This window comes from Podarcis melisellensis, assembly GCF_964234715.1.
Source record: "Podarcis melisellensis genome assembly, chromosome: 13".
In the NCBI taxonomy this organism is placed as follows: Eukaryota; Metazoa; Chordata; class Lepidosauria; order Squamata; family Lacertidae; genus Podarcis; species Podarcis melisellensis.
The window spans coordinates 20,864,938-20,891,247 of NC_138545.1; the positions used below are offsets into that span (position 1 = coordinate 20,864,938).

General features: G+C 47.4%; 1 protein-coding gene across 1 annotated transcript; it reads right to left on the minus strand.

Moving 5' to 3' along the window:
- Window positions 1-20: 20 nt before the first annotated feature.
- On the minus strand, window positions 21-25,119 carry GYS1 (glycogen synthase 1). Its single transcript, XM_081885944.1, has 17 exons — window positions 24,968-25,119; window positions 23,675-23,848; window positions 18,070-18,251; window positions 13,097-13,288; window positions 12,686-12,871; window positions 11,932-12,076; window positions 11,272-11,389; window positions 9,853-9,973; window positions 8,776-8,882; window positions 7,983-8,042; window positions 7,663-7,741; window positions 7,205-7,318; window positions 6,648-6,774; window positions 5,067-5,162; window positions 2,940-3,103; window positions 1,603-1,683; window positions 21-380 (listed from the first exon to the last, which is right to left on the minus strand). The coding sequence occupies exons 2-17, from the start codon at window positions 23,790-23,792 to the stop codon at window positions 75-77; spliced, it is 2,196 nt and encodes a 731-aa protein (XP_081742070.1). The 5' UTR covers window positions 23,793-23,848; window positions 24,968-25,119; the 3' UTR covers window positions 21-74.
- Window positions 25,120-26,310: the final 1,191 nt, after the last annotated feature.

The following is a 26,310-nucleotide window of genomic DNA, read 5'->3' on the forward strand; positions in this document are numbered from 1 at the left end:
GGGGGCCAGGTGTGGAAAGGAGCGGGAGGGCGAGCCGGGGCGCAACCGGCCCCCTCTCTCTCTCCCCACCCCCACTAATTCCTCTCCTCGTTCAGGGAGTTGGTGGGGCTGCTGAGGTCGCTGGGGCTGCTGGGGGTTGGGGTGCTGGCGGTGGAGGAGACGCTCGCTTCGCTGGAGCCCTTCTTGGAGCGCTTGCGCCACTCGGGGACGCTGCCCATCAGCGCCTGGGACTTGATGTTCTGCCGGTCCTTCTCCGCCTCTTCGTCCTCGTCGTAGCGCTCGTCGTCCTCTTCTGTCTCGCTGTGGTGGGGGCTGGAGTGGCGGGAGACGGAGGGGGATGGCGGCACCGAGGCCGGGCGGGGGTAGCGGAAGCCCTCAGCCTGCGGGGGGCGGGGAAATGAAAGAGAAACGAGGCATGAGAAAGGGCACAAGAGAGAATGAATCACACGACTCCACCCCAGCTCCCTCATGGACTGCAATGCCTTGAACCCTGCCTCAACACCCATGTTTTCCATGAAGCCTTTGGCACGATTTTCTAGTTATTTTGCCCTGCCTCAGACTTCCTCAGCCTGGTGTCGCTGGGCCACAACTCCTCTCACCGTTGGCTGCACTGCCTGGGGCGTCTTGTCCAAACCACCAGGAGGGGACCAGTGTGGGGAAGTCTGCCCTGTCACAGCTCTGCCTAAGTAACCTAAATGAGTATTTCTTCCCACTGAGAAGTATTAGGCGGCCTGCTCTTTGCAAGAGCCTGCCCTCAAGTGCTGTGCACACATAAAATAATCTAGTCCAGCATCCTGTTCTCAGAGGGGCCAACCAAATTTTTGTGGGGAAACCCGCAAGCAGGATTCAAGCTTAAATAATAATAATAATAATAATAATAATAATAATAATAATAATAATAATAATTTATTATTTATACCCTGCCCATCTGGCTGAGTTTCATCAGCCACTCTGGGTGGCTCCCAATCAAGTGTTAAAACAATACAGCATTAAATATTAAAAACTTCCCTAAACAGGGCTGCCTTCAGATGTTTTTTAAAGATAAGATAGCTGCTTATTTCCTTCACATCTGAAGGGAGGGCATTCCACAGGGCGGGCGCCACTACCGAGAAGGCCCTCTGTCTGGTTCCCTGTAACCTCACTTCTTGCAATGAGGGAACCGCCAGAAGGCCCCCGCCGCTGGATCTCAGTGTCCGGGCTGAACGATGGGGGTGGAGACGCTCCTTCAGGTATACTGGACTGAGGCTGTTTAGGGCTTTAAAGGTCAGCACCAACACTTTGAATTGTGCTCAGAAACATGCACTCCCCTCCTGCGTTTTCCAGACCTTGTACATACTTACAAAGCAGGGCTATTTTTCCAGAAAAAGAAGTGCCGGAACTCGCCATGAACGCCTCCCTTGTTCTCTTATAATGGCAATGGTGCTCACCTGAGTGGTGCTAGAACTGAATTCTGGCTGGGGGGAAAGCCCTGCATACAAGCCTACCGCTGAACTATGGCCTTGTGCACTAGGTAAGTGGTACCTGCCCCTCCTGGGGCAAAGAACCCCAAATAAATCAGACTTATGTTCCCCCACCCCTCTCCTTGGCCACGTGGTGCCTTACCGCTGTTGGTTCATGCGGCTCGTAGGTGAAGTTGTCAGGGAATGCCTTTGCTAGTGCCATGTGGCGGGCATACATATAGTACTGCAAAGGGAGGAAGGAGACAGGGGGAAAAGGGACATTAGAGAGGCTCCCTTATTATACTCCCTTGCAACTTGCTTTCTTCCACTGACACCCAAGCTGAAATCATATGCAGGAAACTTGAAACGTACACACATTTAACTTGTATGCGTTCAGCTCTACACACGTGGCAAACAATATTTTTAAAAAAAGGGAAAGGAAGAGGGGTTCCATGGAAAACGACTTTGGCAATCCCACCTGCCACTGAGCACACAATATGCGCCACTTTGGCATTACACGTGATTCCTGGAACGTAACCCTTGCGTTAAGTTGAGAGTCGCCTGTACTCATTTTCTGTATGTGGAGATATTTTTGTATGGAGGACTGCAAGACCCCCCCACCGCCAGCTCAAAATACCAAGCACAGGGCTTAAACCACCTCTGTGAGAACTAGGCCTCAGAAACACTCATCTGGAAGCCATTTATAAAGTGAGACGTTTGGAGGTTCAGGAATTCTTCATCTTATCTCCAGATGTCCAGGACACAGTTGTTGGGACTCAGTGGCAAGAGAAAGAGACTCTGCAGATTCACAGAGGCAGTCTAAGGCCCTTACGCCACACAGCCCTGGGCTGTTCCACGTCTGGTTCTCAGCAGAAGTTAACACTCCTGACCCCTCCTCGCTTTTGTCTCCCCTTCCAGCAAGTACCACAGAAGGCAAGCTAAAAAACACGATAATGAAGGCTGGGTTAAGTTTCAGCAGAGGCTTTTGGGAAACATGGCCAGAGCTGACCTTTGAAATGAGACCCTCTGGTGGCAAAGAGGTGAGCTGCAGCATGTGGAGAACTGAAGGAGGCTGCTGAAATGCCAGGGAAGAGCAGGAAAAGGAGATTGCCACAGTGGGGTGAGATACAACAATACATGAACGTAAGAAGAGTCTGCTAGATCGGGCCAATGGCCATCTTGTCCAGCATCCTGTTCTCACAGTGGCCAACCAGATGCCTGTGGAAAGCCTGGAGGTGAGGCCCTCTGTCCACTGCGATTCCAAGTATTCAGAGGTATAATGTCTCTGGCCATTGAGGAAGAACAAAGCCATTGTGGCTAATAGCCATGGACTGACTTGTCCTTCTTGAATCTGTCCAATCCTCTTTCAAAGCCATCACTGCCTCTTGTGGGAGGGAGTTCCAAAGTTTAACAATATGCTGCATGAAGAAGTGCTTTTTCCCTTATCTGCCCTGGCTCTCCCAATATGTCCACCCTCCCGCTGCTGCAGAGGAAGCTCACCCTGCCCAGGTATTTCCAGTCTAAGAGGTCGGAGAGCCGCTCTGTGCGGTTTCGCTGGATGATGCGTTGCCGCCGCGTTTGCTGACAGAAGCTGTAGAGGAAAGAGGTCAACTGCGTGCACGACTCGTCCAAGGCCCGGAAACGTCGGTCCAGGATGTAGATCCCTGGTAGATTCAGAAAGGGTTAAAGGACACACGTCACTCTAATCCAGTATGAAGAGCTAAGAATCGATCAAACTGAAGCACAGGCCTGAACCTCCTGTTCCCAAATGAATGGTCATCATTTAAAGCACACAAACACAATAAAAATCTGCTCTTTCCCACCCCACGGCCGTCTCTGTGGTACTCTGCCCTATTTGCCCGGCACTGGCAATTTGTGATCAGTCTATATTGCTGGAGCCCAACTGATGTGTGAAGCCTCGGCCTACTGTCCCTCAGCCTGACACGGGTCATGGGCTCCCAGCATCCTTTGCTCTAATGCGTCTGGTCCCACTGAATTTCCTTTCTCAAGGCCAAAGAACTCTCAGTTCCCTCAACCCTTCGCTCAGTCTGGCTGAATCCTCTTTTTTTCTTAAAAGATGTTTTCAGAATCCTGAGTCAAAAGTCTTTCCCCACAACCCAGTAGTTACTTTTTCTTTCCTTTTCAGGAAATGCCTGAGTACCATTTAAGGTAAAATCTGAGTGTCAGACAGGGACAACCAGTTCGGTGTAGTATTGGGTAGAGTTAGTGGTTGGGACTGGGAGAACCACGTTCAAATCCACAATTATCTGTGAAGTGGGCTATTTGTTCTTTCTCAGCTTAGCCTGCCTCACAGGGTTGTTGCAATGATAAGGTCTAAGTTTGTGCATGGGGAACCTTGCATACTGCCCTGAGCTCCTTGGAACACACAAAATAATCTATCATCTATCTATCTATCTATCTATCTATCTATCTATCTATCTATCTATCTATCATCTATCTATCTATCTATCTATCTATCTATCTATCTATCTATCTATCTATCATCTACAGTGGTGCCCCGCAAGACGAATGCCTCGCAAGACGAAAAACCCGCAAGACGAAAGGGTTTTTCGGTTTTTGCGACGCTTCGCTAGACGATTTTCCCTATGGGCTTGCATCGCAAGACGAAAGCCCATAGGGAAATCTCAGGGACCTTTTTTTAAATGCTGGCGGTGGGGAGCAAAGCCTTTCCCCCCCCCTCCGGACTTCAGAAGAGGTCCAGGAAGGCCGGCGGGGGCGAAAGGCTTTGCTCCCCACCGCCAGCATTTTAAAAGCGGTCCGGGATAGCAGGGAAGCGCTTCCCGCTATCCCGGACGGCTTTTGAAGGCAGGCAGGGGGGAGCAAAGACTTTTGCCCCCCGCCCGCCTTGGGAAGAGGTCCTGGACCTCTTCCGAAGGCGGGCGGGGGGCAAAAGTCTTTGCTCCCCGCTGCCTGCCTTTCCGGGAGAGCGGAAAAGGCAGCGCTGCCTTCCCACTCTCCCGGAAAGGCAGGCAGGGGGGAGCAAAGACTTTTGTCCCCCGCCCGCCTTCGGAAGAGGTCCAGGACCTCTTCCCAAGGCGGGCGGGGGGCAAAAGTCTTTGTCCCCCTGCCTGCCTTCCCGGGGGCTTTTAAATCGCCCCGGGACAGCTGAGAATTCCTCCGCTGTTCCGGGGCGATTTTAAAATGCTGGCGGGCGGCAGTGAAGGCTTCGCTGCCGCCTGCCAGCATTTTAAAAGCCCCCGGGACTGTCCCGGGAAGGCAGGCGGGGGGGAAGCAAAGACTTTCGCCCCCGCCAGCCTTCAGAAGAGGTCGGGGGACAGACTGTCCCCAGACCTGGTCTGAAGGCGGTTCGGTTTCCATAGGAACGCATTAATTGATTTTTAATGCATTCCTATGGGAAACCGTGCTTCGCAAGACGAAAAACTCGCAAGACGAAAAGACTTGCGGAACGAATTAATTTCGTCTTGCGAGGCACCACTGTATCTATCTAATCTATCTATCATGGAAACATTAAAATTACATTCCCAGATAAGTCAGTGAGGCTTTCTGGTGTTTGTATCTAGGTGAGGTTTGGCCCATAGGGCCACCGTACTACCCTGTCTGTCTAAGAGTGCCCAAATGTGCTGGTTCACAGTTCATAACACCAACCATAGGCAGATGGATCCGCTATATGTTCCTCCATGAAGCAGCCAAAGCCGGAGAGGTTGGTGGAGATGCTGGGGATGCCCATGACAGTGCATTCAGCTGGGAAGAGAGAGAGAGAGAGAGAGAGGGAGAGAGAGAGAGAGAGAGAGAGAGAGAGAGAGAGAGAGAGAGAGAGAGAGAGAGAGAGAGAGAAGATGATCTCGGGGTTTAAAAGTCTTTGGGACCTGCTCAAGAAAGTGATTAGCCAACCCAACCAGCAAAACTCCAATGTGCTTTTTCCTATGGTAACATTAACAAGCTGAAGATGGTAGCAGCGAGCCTGAAGGGGTTTCTCTTCAGAACTGTCCACAAGATCTGGTTTCAGACTTGCAGAAAAAGCTGCACTTCTCTCATTTAAAACATCATCATCATCATCATAAACTTTATTGCACTGGCATCATTCACAAAGGGAACAAAAAGAAAAGCAATAAAAATCATAAAAACATCAAGCCCTGCAAATACAATAAACCAAACACTTAAAACAGTTATAGCCCTTGTAAGTTTTCATGTTGGGGGAAAGGTCGTAGCCCAGTGGTAGTGCATCTACTATGAATGCAAAAAAGGCCCAAGCTTCAGACTCCGGGATCTCCACAAAGGGCCACAATGGAAAGCTGCTGTCAATCAGTGTTGGGTAAACTGGGTCAGATGGGCCACTAGTCTAATTCATTGTAATGCATTTTCTAATGGTTCTACCTTTTAGGCTCAGGACATGATAGAAACAAAATTTCTGGTTTGCCACATCCATCTACTGCTGGTTTTTTTTTGGTGGGGAGGAAGAAGTACTGATCCTTATACAGCCCAAACAGCACCACCCACACATAAGACAGAGATATTAACATGCTTGGGGAACCCCAAGTTTTGCAGAAGTAATAAAAGAAAATTGAGGATTTTTTTTGGGGGGGGGAGAGAAAAAAACCAAAAGATTGAGAAAGGCTCTGTGGTTTGTTGGGTGGAGACTGTAACCTACAATAGCCAGGAATGGCAAAGGGAACACGTGCAGAATTCAGAATAAAGAGAACCTCAGCTTTGCTTTTTCCTTTTTTTAAGGAAATGCCTGGCATTATTTCAGAAGGACTGAGGCTTCACTGCCCTGCATGGTTCTCTGCGTCTCTTCAGGACAAGCAGTAGCAGAATAAGTTCAGCAAGACTGCTGCACACATTTGTTTAACTCCATGGAGGTCTGGCTGCAGTCAACCCGTGGACGGGAGGCTGCCTGGTAACCTCATAGACGTGGCCTTGAGTTTCACCATGGAAGAATGGCAAGTTATACACAAACCTGTTCCTTGGCATGCTTGCTCCTCCCCCTGCCCTTTCATTATCTATCTTCCTGGTTGTGAAACTGTTCGTTGCAATAAAAAAAATAAGTGCCAAGATTAAGCACTTCAGAGCAATGAGGAGGAGCTGTTTGTAACTGTGCAGAGCGCCCCCCTCAAAGGTAATCCATATTTGCAGTATCAGGTTTTGACCACAGAACTCAAGTTCCATCCTTGCACCATTAGGGTTTATTTACTCTCCCAATTGCCCCCCTCCCCCAAAGAAGCCTACCTGGCGTGTAGCCCCACGGCTCATAGTAAGAAGGGAAGACCCCCAAATGGCAGCCTCTAACAAACTCCTCATAATCGACAGGAAGGAGAGGACTAGTGGAAGACAGGAATTCGGGATGGAAGATGACCTAGGAAGAGATAAGACACAGTGGCTGGAAGTTCAGTTGCCCAACATCCTTTTCCCTGCAGACAAAACTGTTCGTATATAGTCCAGGGATGGAGTTCTAACTCACAAACAAGGTCGGGCCCTTACAGAGGATGTGAGGTCAGCTCCTCAGGGACCACCATTAAGCAGCCAGGCCCAGAGGAAAGCCACAGCAGCAGAATAAAATAATCCCCACCATCAACACAAAAAAGTATCCGTGTTCGATTTGGGAAAATCTGACACTTGGCAGGTGGCGGAAGAACTCTCTTCAACTTCTCAACATCACAGACTTTATAGACTGAAGCTTCTGATGACCCTCACTGTGGTGAAACCAGGTTTATTCCTTCTGTAAGGCAGTCAAGTGCCTCAACTTTCGGCAAACTATTGCAGGTAGTCAGCCTCCTGCCACTTACTTTGACGCGGTCAGCGCTGCTGTTGAAGAGGCCGATGCGTCGGATGGTGTTGAGGATGGGGTCGGTGGAATCATCCAGCATGTTGTGGGTGCAGACTGGGGGGAAAGAATGGCGCTGGTTGGGGGGGGGAGAAAGCCCAGACACATTAATAGATGTCATTCAAAACCATAAAAACCATAACAACAACAGCAAAAAAAGATATAGCTTGGGTTAAGATATTCCTCATGATCTTTCCAGCCTGGTATCCTCTTAAATTTTTGGGCTACAGCTGAATTCTCTCAGTGAATTCAGGAATGCTGATCCAATCACCACCATCCTGCTCAGCTAACATTTTAACTCAAATAACTAAGGAGCCAGGTTTCCTAGAATCCTCTGCTCTAACTCCTCTGGCTCCTACTCCTCTCCCCTCCGCACATGATGGCCTAATTTCTTATTCTTTTCTGAAAATTCCCTATTACCTGGGTAGCAAAGATGGCTCTCTTCATCATAGTGAAATCTTCTTTGTCCAGCATTTTGTTCATGTCAGGAAGATTCCCCCTGAGGCAGAAGAACAGGTAAGGAAGAGCTTAATGGGAATGGATAAAGGAGAGAGGAACTCTAGCTCCCCATATTATTTGTCTATGTCAGAATCAAGATTTCCCAAAAGCAGAAGGCAAAGAACAGTGTGGGGAGGAGACCCTGAGACCTCATCCACTGCAGCCATGGCAACCCAGCCCATTCTCGGGGGTTGAGCCCCTTCCCCACGTCCCTCTTGCCTTCTCACAGGAGACCCACTTACACAAGCAGCGATTCGTAAAGCTTCTTGCCAAACTTCTCCTTAACCGCATTGGCTGTGTCCCTAGATTTAAAACAAAAGGGAGAGAGTGAGAAAAATAATGAACTTAGGGCAGGATTCCTGAATGCTTCTGAATGAGAAATCAGGACCACGAGGTAAACACAGGGAGAGTACTGGGGCTAATGGATCCCCCTCAAGTTTGCCAGTGAAGGCTAGCAGACTGGAGAAGAAAGGTGGATTTCAATATTTTTATTTATTATAGTATTTGATAATTCTGCCTTCCCTTTTTTTATTTATTCTAGTATTTGATAATTCTGCAATGCCCTTTTTTGCCACCACAATTTTTATCATTTACAGCAGAGCTTGTGGGCACTAAATCTCTGCAGTGAATATTTAGGTGGGGGGAGACATCTTCCTGATGTCACCTGGTAAGCTGAGGGAACAAAGTGGAGCACAGCAATGAAGGAGGCATCAGGCTGAGGGTGCCTGAAGCGGCATGGCGTGCATGTGGTGGTGGAGGCCCAGAAGACATTTTGCCCAGAGCCCCCTCAAACCTGGCAGCCCTCCTGAGTGACTGGCCCAAGACCAGCCAGTGAGTTTCATGACTGAGTGGGGATTTGAATCTGTGTCCCTCCAGTCCTAGTCCAGCACTAACCACTACACCACACTGGCTCTTCTACCTCTTGGAAAGGGAGAGAGAAGCCTAGCGGCTTCTGGAGCAGGGAATGTTATGTGTACTGTGGCTCTTGATCCCCCCTCAGGGAGCATCCGGGTGTCCTGTGCGAAGGGAACTCACCACAGCTGCTTGCGGACCGCCTGGCCTTTGAGAGTCTCAACGTTGAAGTTGTTGGTCCGGGCTGGCATGATGAAGAAGGCCACCACTGTGGTCTGGCTGCCGTTGACCTGTGAGGAGAGAAGGTGAATGGGGTAGGTCACCCACGGCTTGCTCTTCCTGCTTTCACCACACAGGGCGCAAGCTGTATCACCTGCTTCTCTCACATATGCCATTAACTCCCATCAGTGCTATTTTTCTAGAAAAAGAGGTGCCGGAACTCACCACAAACGCCTCCCTTGTTCTCTTATTAATGGCAATGGCGCCCACCTGAGAGGTGCTGGAACAGAGTTCCAGAAAGATCCGGCTGGGAAAAAAGCCATGCCTCCCATCTCCACAACAGTTGTGAACATGGAAAGGAATTCCAGAAGGTTGACTTTTCTACCAATAATTCTCAAAAGCAGGCACATCAACACAAGTGCACACTCCTCTTCTGTTCTCCCTGTTTGTACACCCCCCCCCACGCCATTCTGGGATCATAGTTTCCCCTCAAATGCATGGTTCCATTCAAGGCAGGCCTATCAGAGGTCATAAATTGTGGAAGTGCTGCCTCTGACTGCTGCCTGGTTCACGTTGACCCATGACTGGGTCTTCTAAGAGGTGAAAGTTCCCTGCTTATGGAATGCTTTCTCTAGTGAGGTGCATCTGTTTTGATCACTACTGGTTTTCAGGAGAAATTCAAAAGCATTCAGGAGAAACTGAAAAAAACAGGCTGAGAGATACTGTTCCTGGCAACTGGGAAATTAGCAACTATAAGGGCATGTTATTGTTTTTCATGTTTTTGTTAGTTTTTATATGCTTTAAGTATTTATTTTGTTTTAAATTGTATCGTTTTCACTTTTCGATGTTTGCTGCCCTTTGCAATGAAGGGCGGGGTAGAAATTTAGAAACGAAACAAAACAATGGTTTGCATTTGCTGTCAATGATGCTGAAGGCCAGCAGTTACTAATGTAATAGCTAGGCCCAAATCCTACAAGCCACATCCCTCCCTCCACCTCGTCATACTGGATTGCCCACCTCAGCCCCTGCTTCTCTGCTTACCCTCAGCAGGTAGTTGAGTCGGGCCAAAGCTTCCAAGAAAATGTCAGCCCCTTTGTTGGAATATTCATAGCGCCCAGCAATAAAGAAGAAAATGGTCTTGTCGAGGTTGAAGTCCAGGTGCCTAGAGAATAAGAAGGCACTTCGTAAAGAAATGCTTTCTGTTATTGTCCGCCACTCAGCAGTTTCACTGGCTGGCCCTGGGCATTTTAGGAGAGGGAGAAAAACCTAAGCAGGTTTACACAAAGGCAGGCCCCTTTAGGTTCAATAGGACTTCCTTCTTAGTACCTGCATACTTTAAACAACAGCCACTCCTCACCCTCCAGCAGGGGGAACTGCTTTTAAAATGAGAGAAGCTTCCAAGTGTATGTGTGTTTAGGGGCACAGGTCAGCTGCTGAAAGGGAGAAAAGTACACACACATATGTAAACATAAAACTAGTTAAAGACCTTTACATGAGCCTTAGTAGCTCTTTGGAACTCAGCCAATGTGTATTATTTATTATTATACCCTTTATTATAATTTATTATTATTATTATTATTATTATTATTATTATTATTATTACTACTACTACTACTACTACTACTACTACTACTACTACTTTAGGAAACTAGACACCATTCAAATGATCAAAATCACAAAACTATCAATGGAAGTTCTACCTTCAGGCTTACAACATAGTTTAGAAAAGGAAGAAAGAAAAAAGGGAGGGGAGGAGAAAAGGAAGGAAGAAAGAAGACGAAAGTGCCCAAGGATGTAATAACTGAGAAGGCAGGTAAGAACAAAGCAAGATGGGGGGGGGGGGACCAATGGAAGTTTCTCTCGATGTAGCAGGCCCAACTCTGTGGAATTTCCTCCCCATTAGGAATCAGGCAGGAACTGCCTCTGCTATGTTTCAGGCACCTGGTGAAAACTGTCTTATTCCAGGAGGCCTTTGCACCATGAATGTTGTCCTGCTCTCTGAAGTTTTCATCTATGTTTAACATTTTGCATACTGTACTCTTTTTTTGTGTATGCCATTTAGAGACACATGGTGAAATGCGTGGTATACTTAAAAAAAAAAGTTGTATATTTTTAGGCCATCAATGCAACTTCTGAGAGAACACTTGCCCCCCCTTTTTTAAAAAAGGAAGAGCCCTCTAATTCCACTTCCTGCCTCTCTGAATGTGAAATACTGTATAACAAGGATTAAGACCGTATGAGGATAAATGAGGCAAAGGGTAGTTTCCGGCTCTGTCCACCCCCTGTAAAAACTTTGATATTTCAACCCAACTGCATTCTCCCTAGATTGATCACCACTACCTCCTTCCTTTTCCTGTCCAGAGAAACTCACCTTCTTGGGGCAACTGAACTGACTGACAAGGCACTTAGAAGGCAAAGCAAAGCAAAGCCAGACCTCACAGTGGGCCCACAAAGACTCACCCATAGAAGTGTCCCCGGACAAACTCCTGGATACGAGCTTTGCTCTGGGCATGGAGGTTCTGGAATTCATGCATGGCAGAGAATTTCTTGACATTCAGTCCGTTGGGAGTCACGATATCTGGATATGTTGGGAGTGGAGAACAGAGCAGAGAAAAGTAGACGCAGAATTTTATTTCTTTTCTCTAAAGATCATCAGTAACCTGACAAACACTTGAAAGCTACCCACAAATGTACCAAAAAAGCAAGAGTCACAGCAACAAGACAATGTTTCAGGTTTGTTCCATGCTGTTTATTTTTATTTTTAAATCTGCACTTTCTGAAAAGGTGATTTACAGCTCTGGAAAAGGAAGAGGTTGCAGCCAATCAGTGCTTACACAACCCCCTTGGTTACTATGGCATCCTCAGACCACACACACACACACACACACACACACACACACACAAACCAGTGCCTGCCAAAACCCCCAACCCCTCTCAATTTTTAACTGAGCTTAAAATAAAAGGGTTGAGGGGTTGCCCTATTGGTTGCATGTCACCTGCTTTATTTTAACTATTTAATTTATGCTTATATCCTGTATTTTTATTGTGTAAACTGCCCTGAGATGCGATATAATAATAATAAGTTTTGAAAACTGAGGACCCCTGCCTATTGCCACTCACCAGGCTTTCGCTTTAACAGGTGTTCAGCTTCCACGGCTGTGATTTGGGAGACGGTGGTGAAGACGTGGGTGCAGTGGACAGCAGCCCTCTCCATGCAGTATCGGTGGTAGATCTGCCGGTCCCCAGCCTCCTTGTCCACATTAAACTAAAGAGGAAGGTGATACAGCAAAACTGAACCAAAACCACAGGACCTGGCATTGTGACACCTTAGGAATGGAAGAGGGCAGAAAGTACTCAAGCAAAACAAATTCCACGCAGCACCCACAATAAGAGAAGTATTAGCAGGCTGCGGTGCAGAATCATGTTTTCCTGGCAGTGAAAACATCGCTGTTTTGAATGGTGGAGAAAATGTGATTTCCTCAGACCTTGCCTTGAGGAACAGTGTCTGGATTTTGTGCAATGACTGCACATTTTTTTTCTGACTAGGACACTCCCTGGAAAGGCCTTGGGGGTGATGGACCTCTGAGAAGAGAGTGAGATTATGAGAGCTGGATTTTGTGACTTTTGAGTAAGGAAGGAAGTAAGGAAGTGGAGAACCAGGGAATTTCTGGAGCAGACCAGGAACCTAGTAGGGGTTCAAGGGGGAAGATTCTTGATTCCTGGGCTATTTAAGAGCAGACCAGGAGCCTTATGACAACAGCCTGGGGTTTGCAGAAGACGAAAACAGCAAGCCAGAGGTTTCAGCATTGCCCCCTCTGAACCCCATAGCTCCCTGCCTCAATCACCTTTCCCTCCTGGCCTCCACAAGACTCACTTTCTGCAGGTTGTTGTAGAAGTCCACGCTGCCCGCACACAGGTATCGGCCAAGCAAGGTGGCGTGCGTGGTGAAGATGGTAGCCACCGGAAGCTTCCGGATTCGGCAGAGGAAGAGACCGACTCCAGACAACCATTCATGGAAATGGCCGATGATGAAAGGCTTCTCCTCACATTGTGCAGCAAACTGTAGAAAAAGGAAAGGACAGAGAGTAAGGTCCGTGTGTGCGCTGAGGATGTTGTTGGGACCATATCTCGCCGTCATCCCTGGCCACTGGCCGTGTGAGCTGCAGCTAATGGGAGTTGGAGTCCAACAACATCTGGCAGGGCAGTAAGTCCTCCATCTCCAGAGAAAACAGGAGAAGGGAAAGGGAGGGAGCCGATATGATGTGGAAGAAGCACATTTTCTTACCTCCCCCATAAACCAGGCTGTGAGGAAGCCAAAGAGCACAGCATCGTTGGCCTCTCGGTCGTACCAGGGAATCCCGATGGAGCAGCTTTCCCAGAGCTCTGTCTTCCAGCGGTCCAAGCTCCAGGCAGTTGCCCCGATATCAATGAGGATAACATACGGACCTCCCTCAATCAGCCAGCGGCCAAAATAAACCTGGACAGGTGTTATATGCGCAACAGGTTAGCCGATCGCAGGTAGGTACGGATTTGCACACAGTAAAATACGACTCCTCCCCATTATCTACTCAAGTTCCCCTCAGTAAAATGCAACCATTGCAGCATGGGTTTTGAATTTCAACATGCAAACTTGAAATATTTCAGCTTTGTTCCCAGTTCAAAAGCTCCAATTCAAAACGCTGGGCTTCAGGCTAATGAATAGATTTTTAGAGCCTAAACATAGTATTGTTTGGAGCAAAATCCTGAATATTTGTACATGCACGCAGATTTTGGGATGGAAGATTTCAAGGAACAACTTATTTTAAAAGGGCTGAGGAGAGAAGGAGAGAGAGAAGTGGGCAGGGAATTAGAATTACACAGAGAGAAAATGATTTGCACTGGGCAAGCGGATCGCACTCAAAACTCCACCTTATATTTCTGAGCTTCAGCAGATGATGCCTGTAACATGTTAAAACCTTTCCTTTCCTTGTCACGAGGCCTAGAAACTTGCTTCAGATTTTTACAAGGAAGTTAAAACGCTTGGAGGCCCAAACTCTATACTAGGCCATCAAATTCTTCACAGAATTGCACAAGAGGCAGTCTTGGACTACAACTCCCATCAGCCCTCTGCACAAGAGTAACCATCATCTTCTATGGCCAATCTATGTATCTACTGAAAGAACTTATACACCTCCTGTCTGTTCTGCCAAGCCGCTTTGCAACACAGGCCTTACAGCCTGTCAACTCTGGTGAGCAGCCTCCAAGCTCTTGCCTTCCTTTGTGGAAGAACCCAAGGAGCTCAGGCTTCCATTTTTAACCCAGATTGCTCTTCCCACCAGTCCCTTCCCTCTGCCCGTCCATTCCGGCATCTTCTCTCTTCTTGAACTCAGTGGGCCTCAGTGTCATTGGTCCCTCTCAACCAGCTTCACGAGGCAGAGTGTGTTGTGTATGTGCATGTCTAATTTTAGCCTGCGGTTCATATTACGCCCCCCCATCTCCATTTTGTGAAAGGTCTCGCCTGCGTGGTGTTGTTCTTCTCAGAGTTGCCCAAAATAACTGCCTGGACAGAAATGCCCAGCTGCCTTCGTGGTCAGGGATGGGGTGGGGTGGTTAGCTACAAAGAATAATAATTACTTCTATTAGTTGCTTTCTTATAATTTTTGAAACCATTTGCATGAATCCAGCTGTGTTGGGAGAAAATCAGATGCTGCTGAACAGGATCTTATGGGGAAGAATTAAACACTGATTGTTCTGATCACACTGATTGTTCTGTCAGAGCAAGGTTTTCAGCAGATAGGAGCTTAGAAACTTGAAAGGCCCGAAAGAGCCAGCAGTCAACTCACTTCTCTCCTCATTTTGCCACACACTCTGCCCTGACCCCATCTTGACTCTCTCTTGGCCCAGTAAGTTTCCGAGCACAATTCAAAGTGTTGGTGCTGACCTTTAAGGCCCTAAACGGCCTTGGCCCAGTATACCTGAAGGAACATCTCCACTCCCATCATACAGCCTGGACACTGAGATCCAGCTCCAAGGGCCTTCTGGCGGTTCCCTCACTGCAAGACGTGAAGCACAGGGAACCAGGCAGAGGGCATTCTTGGTAGTGGCACCCACCTGGTGGAATGCCCTCCCATCAGATGTCAAGGAAATAAACAACTACAGTGGTACTTTGGTTTAAGAACAGTCCTGTTTATGAACAATTTGGTTCATGAACTCTGCAAAACCAGAAGTAGTGTTTGCAAACTTTACAAATGGAAACCGAACAGTGGAAGGACACCAGTGGCAGGAGGCCTCATTAGGGAAGGCGTGCCTCGGTGTAAGAATGGATTTGGTTTAAGAACCGACTTCTGGAACGGATTAAGTTCGTAAACCGAGGTACCACTGCACTTGACTTTTAGAAGACATCTGAAGGCAGTCTTGTTCAGGACAGTTTTTAATGGTTGATGTTGTATTGTGCTTTTAATATTTTGTTAGGAGCTGCCCAGAATGGCTTGGGCAAGCCAGTCAAACAGGCGTCATATATATAAATACAAACTTCATTCTAGGTCTGGCCAAACCACAGTACAGAACATCCCCAGCCACCATGACTACAGTTTAGTATTCCTGCTTTTAAAAAAAAATTAAACGTATTTAGAATTCCAGTTTTTCACAAATTTTCACAAATACGTAAAAGATGGTAGTGACATCACCAGTCAGGTAGGCAGTTTGAGAATCAACCTCCTATCCTACCAGATTTTTTTTTAAAAGTAGCATAACTATGGGGAGGACAGGCCTAGAAATCCAGTCCTATGATGGGGTGGGGAATCTTTGTCAGCCCAAGGGCCACATTTCCTTCGGGGGGGGGGGGGCGGGCACATGCCAGCAGTGGGCTGGGCCTGAAGCAATCAAGTTTCAGCTTTGGACACTAGGCTAGTTTCCACACACACTCAGAAACGCCTCTATCTCCTCCATCCAGGGAAGCAAGATGCATTATCAGAGCTCAAAGATGCATTCCAGGCATTCCAGGAGGGTGCAAAGCTCATAAGGTGTGCAAATGAAGAGGCGGCCTGGAGGCCATTGTCTGCCCCTGGCCCCAAGGCTACAAGAATAAGAAATCCTATGGACACAGTATGCTTAAAGGACCCTCAAGTTGTGAAAAGTGACTTGTGCCTGTCTCCTGTAGACTGAGAGACAGCATCCAAGATCAGAATCTCCAGAGAGTGAGGAAGGGCCAGGCATGCCACCAAAACAGTTCAAAGCAGGCAAGGGGGAGAGGGGGAGAAGGAGAGGGAGTTGCCCAGCTAGTAGACAACTCCTGCAGGCAAAGGCTGGGCACTTCTTAAGTGGGAGCTTAGGTAAGAGTGGGCAGTAGTGAACAGGACTGCCAGCTGTGGGCTAAAAGAAACCCACAAACCTTGATGAAAGCAGCTTTATTATTTCTCTTTCACTTCTGGACTTTGGCTTAACAAAACATTTTAAATACCTGCACTGCCCTCCCCAGAAGCAGGCATGTTACATCCACCATAAGGAAGTTGCCAAGAATGGTGTCTATGCCACAGTACCTCCAAAGCTAAGAGTTGTAATGTAAACAGATCAGACCAAGGCATCCCATTATCAGCAATGAGTGACCATTTAGATGCTTCAAGTAGGCTCACATGCAAGGCAGCAACAGACCTTTCTGCCCTGTAAGATCTGGGTCTCTAAAAAGACAAGTCTCATTTAGTTGTTGTGGCTCAGTGGTCTCTCGTCCTCCTTAGATTTACCTAAAACTATCCAAGCCAGGATCTTCCATCGCATCTTGCAGCAGATAATTCCACTGGTTAATCGCGTGCTAATTGAAGGAGGACTTCTCTTTTGTTTGTCCTGAATCAATCACACTGCTTACTATGGGGATCCTCCCAGTTTTGTGGACAGCCGTCAATGCCAGCAGCAGCTGCCACAAGAAATGTGCAATGAAAGCGCAGAGCAGCTCCACAATGTTTGGGGGATGAACACAAAGAGTATCTTTCTCTGTGTTATAGCCCAGCTGTCTTATCAAATTTGACCCCTGGTGTGATGAAAACTGTACCGGCAATTTTAAGGATAAAATCACTTAAAACTTGTGCTAGAGATTTCTGCATTATAATGTTAGATTCAGGCACGACCCAGAGACCCCAACTGATAGCTATTTGGACTGCTTCGATTCCACAATTCTGCCCAAGTGTAGATAAAATAAAGAGCTTAGTACTGGGTGCAAAATTCAGCATCCTGAAGGGTTCTGCTTTTATTTACAATGGTACCTCTAGTTGCGTTCCGCTCTTGTTACAAACTTTCAGCTTACGAATGCAGCAAACCCAGAAGTGTTTACTTCCGGGTTCGCCACGTAGAAGCAATCTGTGTACTTCGTGCATGCACAAAAGCGATCTAGTTGTGGACTTTTCGGGGTGCGAATGGCACCCCACAACGGATTAAGTCCACAACTAGAGGTACCACTGTATTTTAAAATAAGTGTCTTGCACTTAGGGGGGTGAAATGGCCCACTCTTCCACTGGAATGGTGGGTGGGGTGTGACAAGCAATACACTCCAAATGAAGAAAAAGAGGAATAAGGATGCGATAAGAGGAAATAAAAAGACCCTTATTTTAGACCAGGGAACCTCATGTAGAGAGACATTAATCACAAGCAATGGTGGCAAAGCAGGTTCTAGACTGTACCACTTCAGAGTGCAGAAAGGGGCTCACAAGAACTTCACAAGAGCTTCATCGGATTATTATTATTTTTTAAAGTCCTGCAAAATTAAATTGGATGTATCCTAGGCATGCCAGCTTCCTATATAATAACGATAATAATAAATTTCATTTATATCCCGCCCTCCCCAGCCGAAGCCGGGCTCAGGGCGGCTAACAACAATACAACAGTACAACACATATGTAGGAATGTTATTTTTTTCCATGGGGGAGCAATTCTATCTTGTTGGCTCCCATCTGTGGTCTGAAAAGGCACAGTACTGAAAGTCACATGACAGTCACAGTCACATGACACCCCCTCTGTTAGGAAGAAAGGAAGATGCTTTATACCAGGTCAAACCTCTTGTTCATCTAGCCCAATATGAGCTACTCTGACCAGCTCTTCAGGGTCTCAGGAAGATGTCTGTCCTGACACCTGCTGCCTGATTCTTTTAATTAGAGATTAACCTGGCACCATCTGCATGCATAGCATGTGCTTTACCAATGAGCTGCAGTCTCTGCCTCAAAGGAAGGTGAGGTGCTGCTGCAAGAATTTGGCCTCTGTGGACCCCAATTTGGCCTCCCCCCCATTTCTTACCTTGCATCCTTTTGCGTTCATGGAGTCAATGGTGCGGCGGATGGCAGGGTTGGGCGGCTCTATGAGCTCTACCTGTGTGCGGACATTCAGCTCCAGGTAAGGCCCAATCAGGAAGTAATTCTCTCCCCACTCATCCAGCGTAATTTTGGCTTTGGTCTGGATAACCGTGTAGATCCCACCAACTGAAGGGAGAGAAGGGGTGGCATTAGTTGACCCCCTATAGGCTGGTACCCACCTGCTCCCAGACATCAATGCAAACAAGCACAAAGAGGGAGTTTCGTCCACTTTCAGGGGTCTTGGCATTGGGTTGACTTGTGACCACAGGATGCTGAATGTGAAAATTATCAGTGGTAGATTCAGGAGAGGCTGAAAGGAAGCGCTTCTTCACACGATGTAAAGTTACGGGATTCACTAAGACATGATATAGGGATGGCTGGTGGCTTTCAAACATGGACAGAGAAGTTCATAGATTCAGAGTTGAGTAGGATCTCAAAGGTCACCTAGTTTAACCCCCTGCCAATGCAGAAAATCCACTGCTTCAGTATCCCTGCTTGGCTTCAACCTCTGCTTAAAAACCTCTAGTGAAGGAGAGTTCTCCAGCAGCGGCTTCTGAACTGCTGAAAAGCTGAGCCATCGGGAAGTTCCTTATAACTGTTTACTTGAAATCCCCCTTCTTGTAATTCAAATGTTAGTTTCGTTCCCACCCACCCAAGCAACAGATTTGCTCCATCATCTATGTAATAGCACTTCAAATATTTGAAAATGGCTATTGTATCGCTTCTTAATCATCATTTCTTCAGGCTAAGCAGTTCATGGAGGATAGGTCTGTTCGTGGTAATTAGTCACAATGGGTATATCCAGTTTGCACATTCATTCCACAATGGGGGACAACAAGAAGGGAGGGGCATTTTTTCAGGCTCTTGCGTAGGATTCCCAGAAACACCTGCCTGGCTACTGAAGGAAGTAGGATGCTGGACCAGGCAGGTCTTTAGATTAGATTAGATCTTTAGAGTTCTTCCTGTACTCCTGTGGTTGTACTGCTTGGATGTTCCTCAATGAACCTATTTCAGTGCTTTATACAGTAACCTACTAACACTATTTCCCTTCGATAGGAAAAGCCCTTGTGCAATGCAACAGCCTACTTTCGCTAGATCCTTAATCAGAAATGGAAGCATTCCAACATTAAGTCAGAAACATTAAGGGGAAGTTGGCTCGTGCATGCTCCCAATGGATGTCTGTGGCACAGCACAACAATTTCCACATGTGAACTGCAGGTCAAGCAGAATGGTTCTCAGTAGGGGCAGCTCACATGTTTGGCTCCAAATCATCACTGAGAAAGGATAAATCATGGCGGGGAACATGAATTTGTGGATGCCACAGAGATGCACTTACTTACACAGTGCCATAAGCAGAAGTAAGTAGCTTAGGAGTACACAACTGTTTCAGTTGCATCTACTTAGGTTTAGGTACAGATATTGGGGTAGGGATGGGAATCCTATGGCTATTCAGATGTTGTTGGACTACATCTTCCATAATCCCCAAGCTGTGGCCGTGCTGGCTGGGGCTGATGGGAGCAGGAGTCCTACAGCATCCCAAGGGCACAGGTTCCTCATTCCTCCAGTAGGGTATTGCTACACTTCCATAGCAATGTCTGAGGCAGAATTCACTCAGGGGTGGTGAACAAGCAGCTACACGATGCACACCTCTTTTGAATGGGTTCCTGTTTCAACATTATAACTGAAGAACACATACAAAAAGGAAGCTTTGAGATACCCTTGCGTCTGCTCACCAAGGCTTTTGGGGTTCTGGGATTTGCCAAGGAAAACTGGAATGATGCAAGCTCCACCCCAGCAGCCCAGGAGATGCGCAGATCAAAACTTTAGCTCTTTCAGTTTGGAGTTGCCCCAAAGTACTTTGCTCTGACTCTGCAGACCCAAGAGAATTAAGGAGGCCATACACTTGCTCCAAGATTCCTGGCACTAATTGTTCTCTTATAACCAGTTAGGCGCCAGTTCTCTTCCTGGAAAGAGCATGAACTCTGCCATCACTTGCAAGCCACTTCGCCTACCTATGGTCCTGGCTCTCTCTGTCAAATGTGCATCTCATCTTGGCTTGCTGCATCCTCTTCCAAGCTAGTAAATCGAAAAGAAGGGTGGAAAACCACCTACATGAATAATGTAGGTGAAAAGGCTTGGCCAGGAAATCAGCACTGCAGGATACAAGGGCCTGGGGCATCACTTCTATAAGGAGCAAGCGCCATTTTGGGGCTGGATAAATGCAGGCTTCTCACATGGAATTTATGGGCACACTGCTGCCCAATGTGGCCTCACGCAAGACCTCAGCTGGATGGCTGCAAACTGAGGGCCCTGAAGGACAATGCTGACCAATGTCATCCTGTCCACTACCTGGACAACCCAGGTGCCCTAAACATAAGACGAGCCTGCTGGATCAGGCCACTGGCCAATTGAGTCCTGCATTCTGTTCAGTGGCCCAACTGGTTGGCCATGGGAATCTTGCAAGCAGAGACTGAGCACAAGAACACTCTCCCTTCCTGTGGTTTCCAGAAACTGGTATTTAGAAGAGGCAGAGCACTGCATCCCAGCTACTAGACATTGATAACTCTGATGCTTATGTGCCTTGAACAACCCCAGTTTCATTCATCCCCATGACCATGAAGCCAAGGCACTGTGTTCTGTATTCATCACTCCACAAATATATGCAAGCCCTCCTTTGAGATAATGGAAGAAGTACTTAATATTGATACACCTTCCAGACTTTCAGGAGCTGATTCGCTCCAATATTCTTCTGGCACACTGCTTCCTAGTAATTTGAAGTTGAGATCTTTAGGGGTACAATTGCTGTATTTCGAAGTGTACTAGGACATAAATATGTATATATTAACTAGGGTGTGCCACCCCTGCTCATTCTACTTCCCAATCCCTTTGGCCAAATACCATTCCCCTACACCCAGAACAACAACCCCCTCCCTTTATATCTCACCCCAGTCCCTCACTTATCCTGCCCCACAGCTTGCCCCTCCCCTCCTACCCCACCCCATAGAGCAGCTTGCTAAACCGCTATGTGAAGGTGTGCTTAATGGGGAGGTGCTTCACACAAGCACACATATCCTATGTATCATAGGATACATTCAGACACAAATTCCAACTATGTTTTACAAAATTACAGTGCATCACTACACCTGAAAGCAAGTCCCACTGTATTCTGTGCAACCTATGCCCGGGTTACACATGCATAGGGTTGCAATCTTTGTCAGATTTCAGTTTCTAACACACCAACAAAACAGTTAAGGCAATATGCAGTTATGTAAAACAGTACATAAAAAGCATTAAAACTGCTTCAGCCTGCTTAGTCCAGTGTGTCAAAAGCTGTCCTAAACAAATTCCAGAATTGCTCAGGATCCATCATTAGCCACCACGTGCCTTAGTCGTCTGGCTCTGCTGCATTGGTGACATGGCTCATGCTTGATCTAATAGTCACAATGGAGAGCATCTTCCACTGAATGTCCTAAGAAAAACAGCAGGCTTTGCAAGTTAAAACTAGCATCTTGAATGGTGTCCAAAAGACAATGTGGAGCCGGGACTGATGCTAGAGCACAACTGTAACATTTTCTTGGCAACCTACCCACCATCAGAAGATAGGCCTCCAAATTCTATATCCAATGGAAGTTTCCCAGAAAGCCATCTAAAACACCCCCTTCTTTAATATACCATCTTCAGATACAAGATCTGGGATGCTGAGGGTTTTTTTAAATGGGAAAGGAACCAGGACTACAGAAGGGAAGAAGCGAATAGTGTACCTTCAGTAGCAACACACATATTAAATAAACATTACTGCCATTTCCTGATATGTAACCATTAAAACCAAAGACACACAGAGGAAAGAGAGAATAGGCTATGTTAATGTGACAGGGGCAGGCGGAGAAAGGAAGTACATGATGCAGAAGTTCAATTCCCCAACAAACAGAAGTTGCAACAGGCTCTTAATAGTTACCATGCTTTGAGCAGATGTTGCTTTACATGTTTATAATCCCATGAGGACTAGTAGCTTGATTTTGCTTCAAAACTGAAGTCAGGTTTTTGTTCCTAGGTAGCATGATTCCAGGTGAGGTGGCTGAATCATGACACTGGATAGGGAAGGTTCTGACCTGACATTCAGAAGCAGCCACCCTCCTGCTTCTAAACAGTTGCCTATTTATACAAGGACGCAGCAACTTCAAGGACTGTGTGACATTTCAAGAGGTTCCTTATGCAACAGAACGGTGTGTGGGGTTGTGTGTGTGTGTGTGTGTATGTTGAGTGTAACCTGTGTGTGTGTGTGCGTGCGTGCATGAACATGGGGAGGTTGAGTGTAACCTTTCTGTGTTGGTAATATAGCTGGGGCATGCAAGGCACGTGCTCAAACTCTGGGGAAGAAGCCAGGAGAACTTTAACCTCCCAAAGGGTCGTGTCCTTAACAGCGCACATGGGAACAGGTCCTCCGGGATAGTGACAGCGCTGGCAAGTGTCCAGGATCGAAAGGAGTCTCCATCGAAGCCCACTGCCCCTTGTCCAAGCAGCAACACAGCCGCATCCTTTCAACATCATTGCACCCCATGTTAATCACTTTATAGCCTGACAAAAGAGCACCAGGACTTCTGAAGCAAGACACATGGCAACTGCATCAGTCAGAGGGCACACTGGGTGATCATTCTACATTCTGACAGCTGACTGCACTGGGAGCACTCAGAGTAACAGGGCACTACAGCTGCCCATCAACCCATATTGCATTAACATAAAAGGGGAGGCTTTATAGCTAGGAGGAGCCATGCACAGTCATAGGAGGAATAAGGCCTAATCTACTTCCCAGACCTGTTGATTGCAAGGAAGAGACCACAGAGGTCCATTATAGGAGGAAGGGGAGCCTCAGAGAAAAGTGGATCCCTGACTTTCAGCTTCCTTTCCTCCGACACCACTGTTCCCCAAACAAGTGCCCTCCAGATGTTTTGGACACCAGCTCCCATCAACAAAGTAAATGGTCAGGGGTGATGGGAGCTCAGGTCCGACTACATCTAGAGGACATCAGGCTGTGGGAAGGATACCTTTACCCTTTCCAGCAGGGATGGGGAACCAATGGCCCTCTAGAATGATATTCCTGGACTGCAACTCCCATCATCCCTGGCCAGCGTGGCTAATTGCCAGGGATGGTGGGAAATGTAGTCCAACAACATCTAGAGGACTGCAAGCCTGCCACTCCTGCTTTAACGTCTAGGCCAGGGTTCCCCAAACTTGGGTCTCCAGCTGTTTTTGGACTACAGTTCCCATCATCCCTGACCAATGTCCTGCTGGCTAGGGGTGATGAGAGTTGTAGTCCAACTGGTGGAGGCTATTGGCTTTCAGGACTCAGCATTACTTTGCTTACAAATATCTCAGCAAGGCGTGTTCCCAGTCCCTCCTTATGCTCACGCACTAGTCCCAATTCTGCAACACCCCCACCAAAGAAAAGAACCTCAGGCATTCCGGTTTCCACTTGCCAACCTGCTCGAGCCCATCAAACACCACCATTTTCCTTAAAAAAAGAAGAAGCCTGAAAAGACATTACATCTTACCTTTATTGGCCACTTCCCAGGCCACCTCAAAAAGGATGGCATTTTCTAGGTCGAGTTCATCATCCCAGTCCTCCAATCCTGTCAGGGAGGTCACTGAGAGGCTGCGGGCAAGTGGCATGGTGCCCCAGGGGTTGAAAGTGAGGACAAGGGGTTTCGGGGGAGGTCTAGGTCTAGCATGGAGGAATCAGAAAAAGAAGGTCATGTTCTATTATCTATTATTATATCTATTGTTCTACTATTCTATCATGCCTGGAAGGGTCTCCGTAACTGGTGAGAATTCTAAGCATCCAGTTCTCTCAATGTACTTAAATAAAACCCCTTCCTCCTCAGATCCTAGAATTGTAGAGTTGGGGCAATGTAGTCCTAGCCCCGACAATGCAGGAATCCTTTTCAACCCTCCTTTTTCCCTCCTCAGACTACTTGGGAGTCCTGGCTCCCAGCCCACCTTCTCTAAACCATTATAAACCAAGTTTTGTCTCTGTGATGGAAAACCTCCCTTACGTTTGCCCCCCACCCCCGTTTTGCTTCTAAGGAACCCAGGAGTCCAAGTTTCTGCCTCCTCTCCACCACCACCACCCCTTGATCTTTTCGAAGGCTTGCATTTAGTCTTGAGTAACAGCAACAGCTGAAGGAGGGGAAAGGGTAAGATGGGAGGTCTGCCGGGAGCTTTCCGACTGCAACATTTAAGAGCTGGCAGGGCGGATGGGTGCATTTTAGAGAAGCTTGAAAGGAAGACTGCATAGAAATCTTCTGTATCTAAGTAGGAAGGAACAGGGGTCCCGATTTCCCCCCCTTAGCAATAGCGAGAGGGAACCTAGGCGAAGAGAAGGCGGAGTGCAGGCCTCGCTTACTCTGCAAGAGACTCTGGACAGCAGGCTTGGGATCGGAAAAGACTAGAATATAAGAAGGAACGTAGCGATCCTTTAAGAATCTTGCTAGGAACAGGGTGGGGGAAAGGGGAGGCTATTAGATTTGGGATCGCAGGCCTGTGGGAGCAGAGGTACAAGATTTGTTCCTCAGAGGTGTTGTGCGGGTGTTGTGCAAGGATAGGGAGGGCGAGAGAGAAGGAAGGAAGGAAGAAAGGGATAAGTAACTGTCGCAGGAATTTTCTCTCTGTGTGTGTGTGAAGCATGCAGTCCGGTTCCCATTGGGAATCGGGGGGAGCAAGAAGAGCTAGATACAGCATGAAATGAAAAGAGTCCTAGGTATAGTTATGAATAAAGCTGGGTCACTGGCGATTAAAGGAAAGGGGGATCCTCCTCGGGAGCGCCCGGGGGAATCCGGCTGTGCTTACCTCTCTGCAGCTGAGGACAAACTACTTGCTCGCTCCCCCGCACCTCCTCCCCCTCCCCTCCAGACCCTCCTGCTCAGAGGCCACACCCCTCGGTGGGCGGGGCCACGGCCCAAGGCGGACTCGCCCCCCTCGACAGGGGCAGCCTTCTCATGCCTCCGGGGTTTCTTTTCCTGCTTCTGCCCACCCTGACCTACGTTCCTTTGCCTCTCCGGCTTTCTTGATTGGCTGAGGGGGAAGCCTCCCAGCAGGCTCGGCAGCGTCTCGAACGCGTCGGAAAGGAAGAGAGGTTGTTGCAAGGTCTTAAAGGGGAAGTGTCGGCAGTGAAAGGGAGGAGGGGTTGCATTGGCGATGGAAGGAGAAAGCCGAATGGGAAAGGTGGGGGGGTGCATAGAATATGGGTACAGGGAGAATCAGGGGCGAAAGGGGGTTCCAGGAAAAATATAGGAGGCAATTATGCAGAATAATTATAGAGAAAAAGAGAGCTAAAGGACACACTGTGGGGCAAAAGGAGAAAGTCTGGTTGAAGGGGAGTGTGGGGTAATGATAGAGAAGGAGATTGTGGGATATAACAATGGAGAATTTGAGTAAAAGCAGAGTGGGGTGGTTTGAGGGTTAAAGTGAGATAGTGGTGTAAAATATGGGGCTAATGACAGAATCAGGTAAAAGGAAATTATGGAATAGATGTTGGGATAATGATGGATAATCAGGGTGAAAGGAGATTATGGACTAATTAACATCTTCCTTCTTCCTCCCAATTCCTTTTGTATCATGCATCTTATTACTGATCTTTGTAAGGAGCTCTGAGAGCCTGAAGTGAGAGGGGGAAAGTAATTAGGGCTGCACAACTTTTGATCAACTAGGCTGAATCCTGTTTACCAGCTGTGTATGACAGCCCACTGAGGTAAAGTAAACTTTGCTGCCTGCCTGGGATTGCAAAAACAGGTTATCAGTGGGAAGCAACTAAAAGGCTTAAAACGAAATGTTACAAATGAATAAAAATAGATTGCATCATTTTGTTGAAATATCTTAACCCATGTGCTAGTTTAACCTCTCAAAGCAAGACACATGGGTCCTGCAACACTTCGGAAGTTGCTGGATCTTGGGTGTTGGTAGGACTCTGTGAACAGGGGATTTTGGATGAAGAGAGGCACCCAAAACAGTTCTGTTGGCAATCTGGCTCAATTCAAGGAATCCTTAAGGTAGCAACACTGTTTTTCGGAGTAAGCCTCATTAAGCTCAGCAGGATTTACAATTTTTTACAGTATTATCTTTCCTTTCCTTCCATTAAGGAGCTCATGGGTGCTTACCCGTCCCATTTTATGAACACAACAACCTTGTGAGG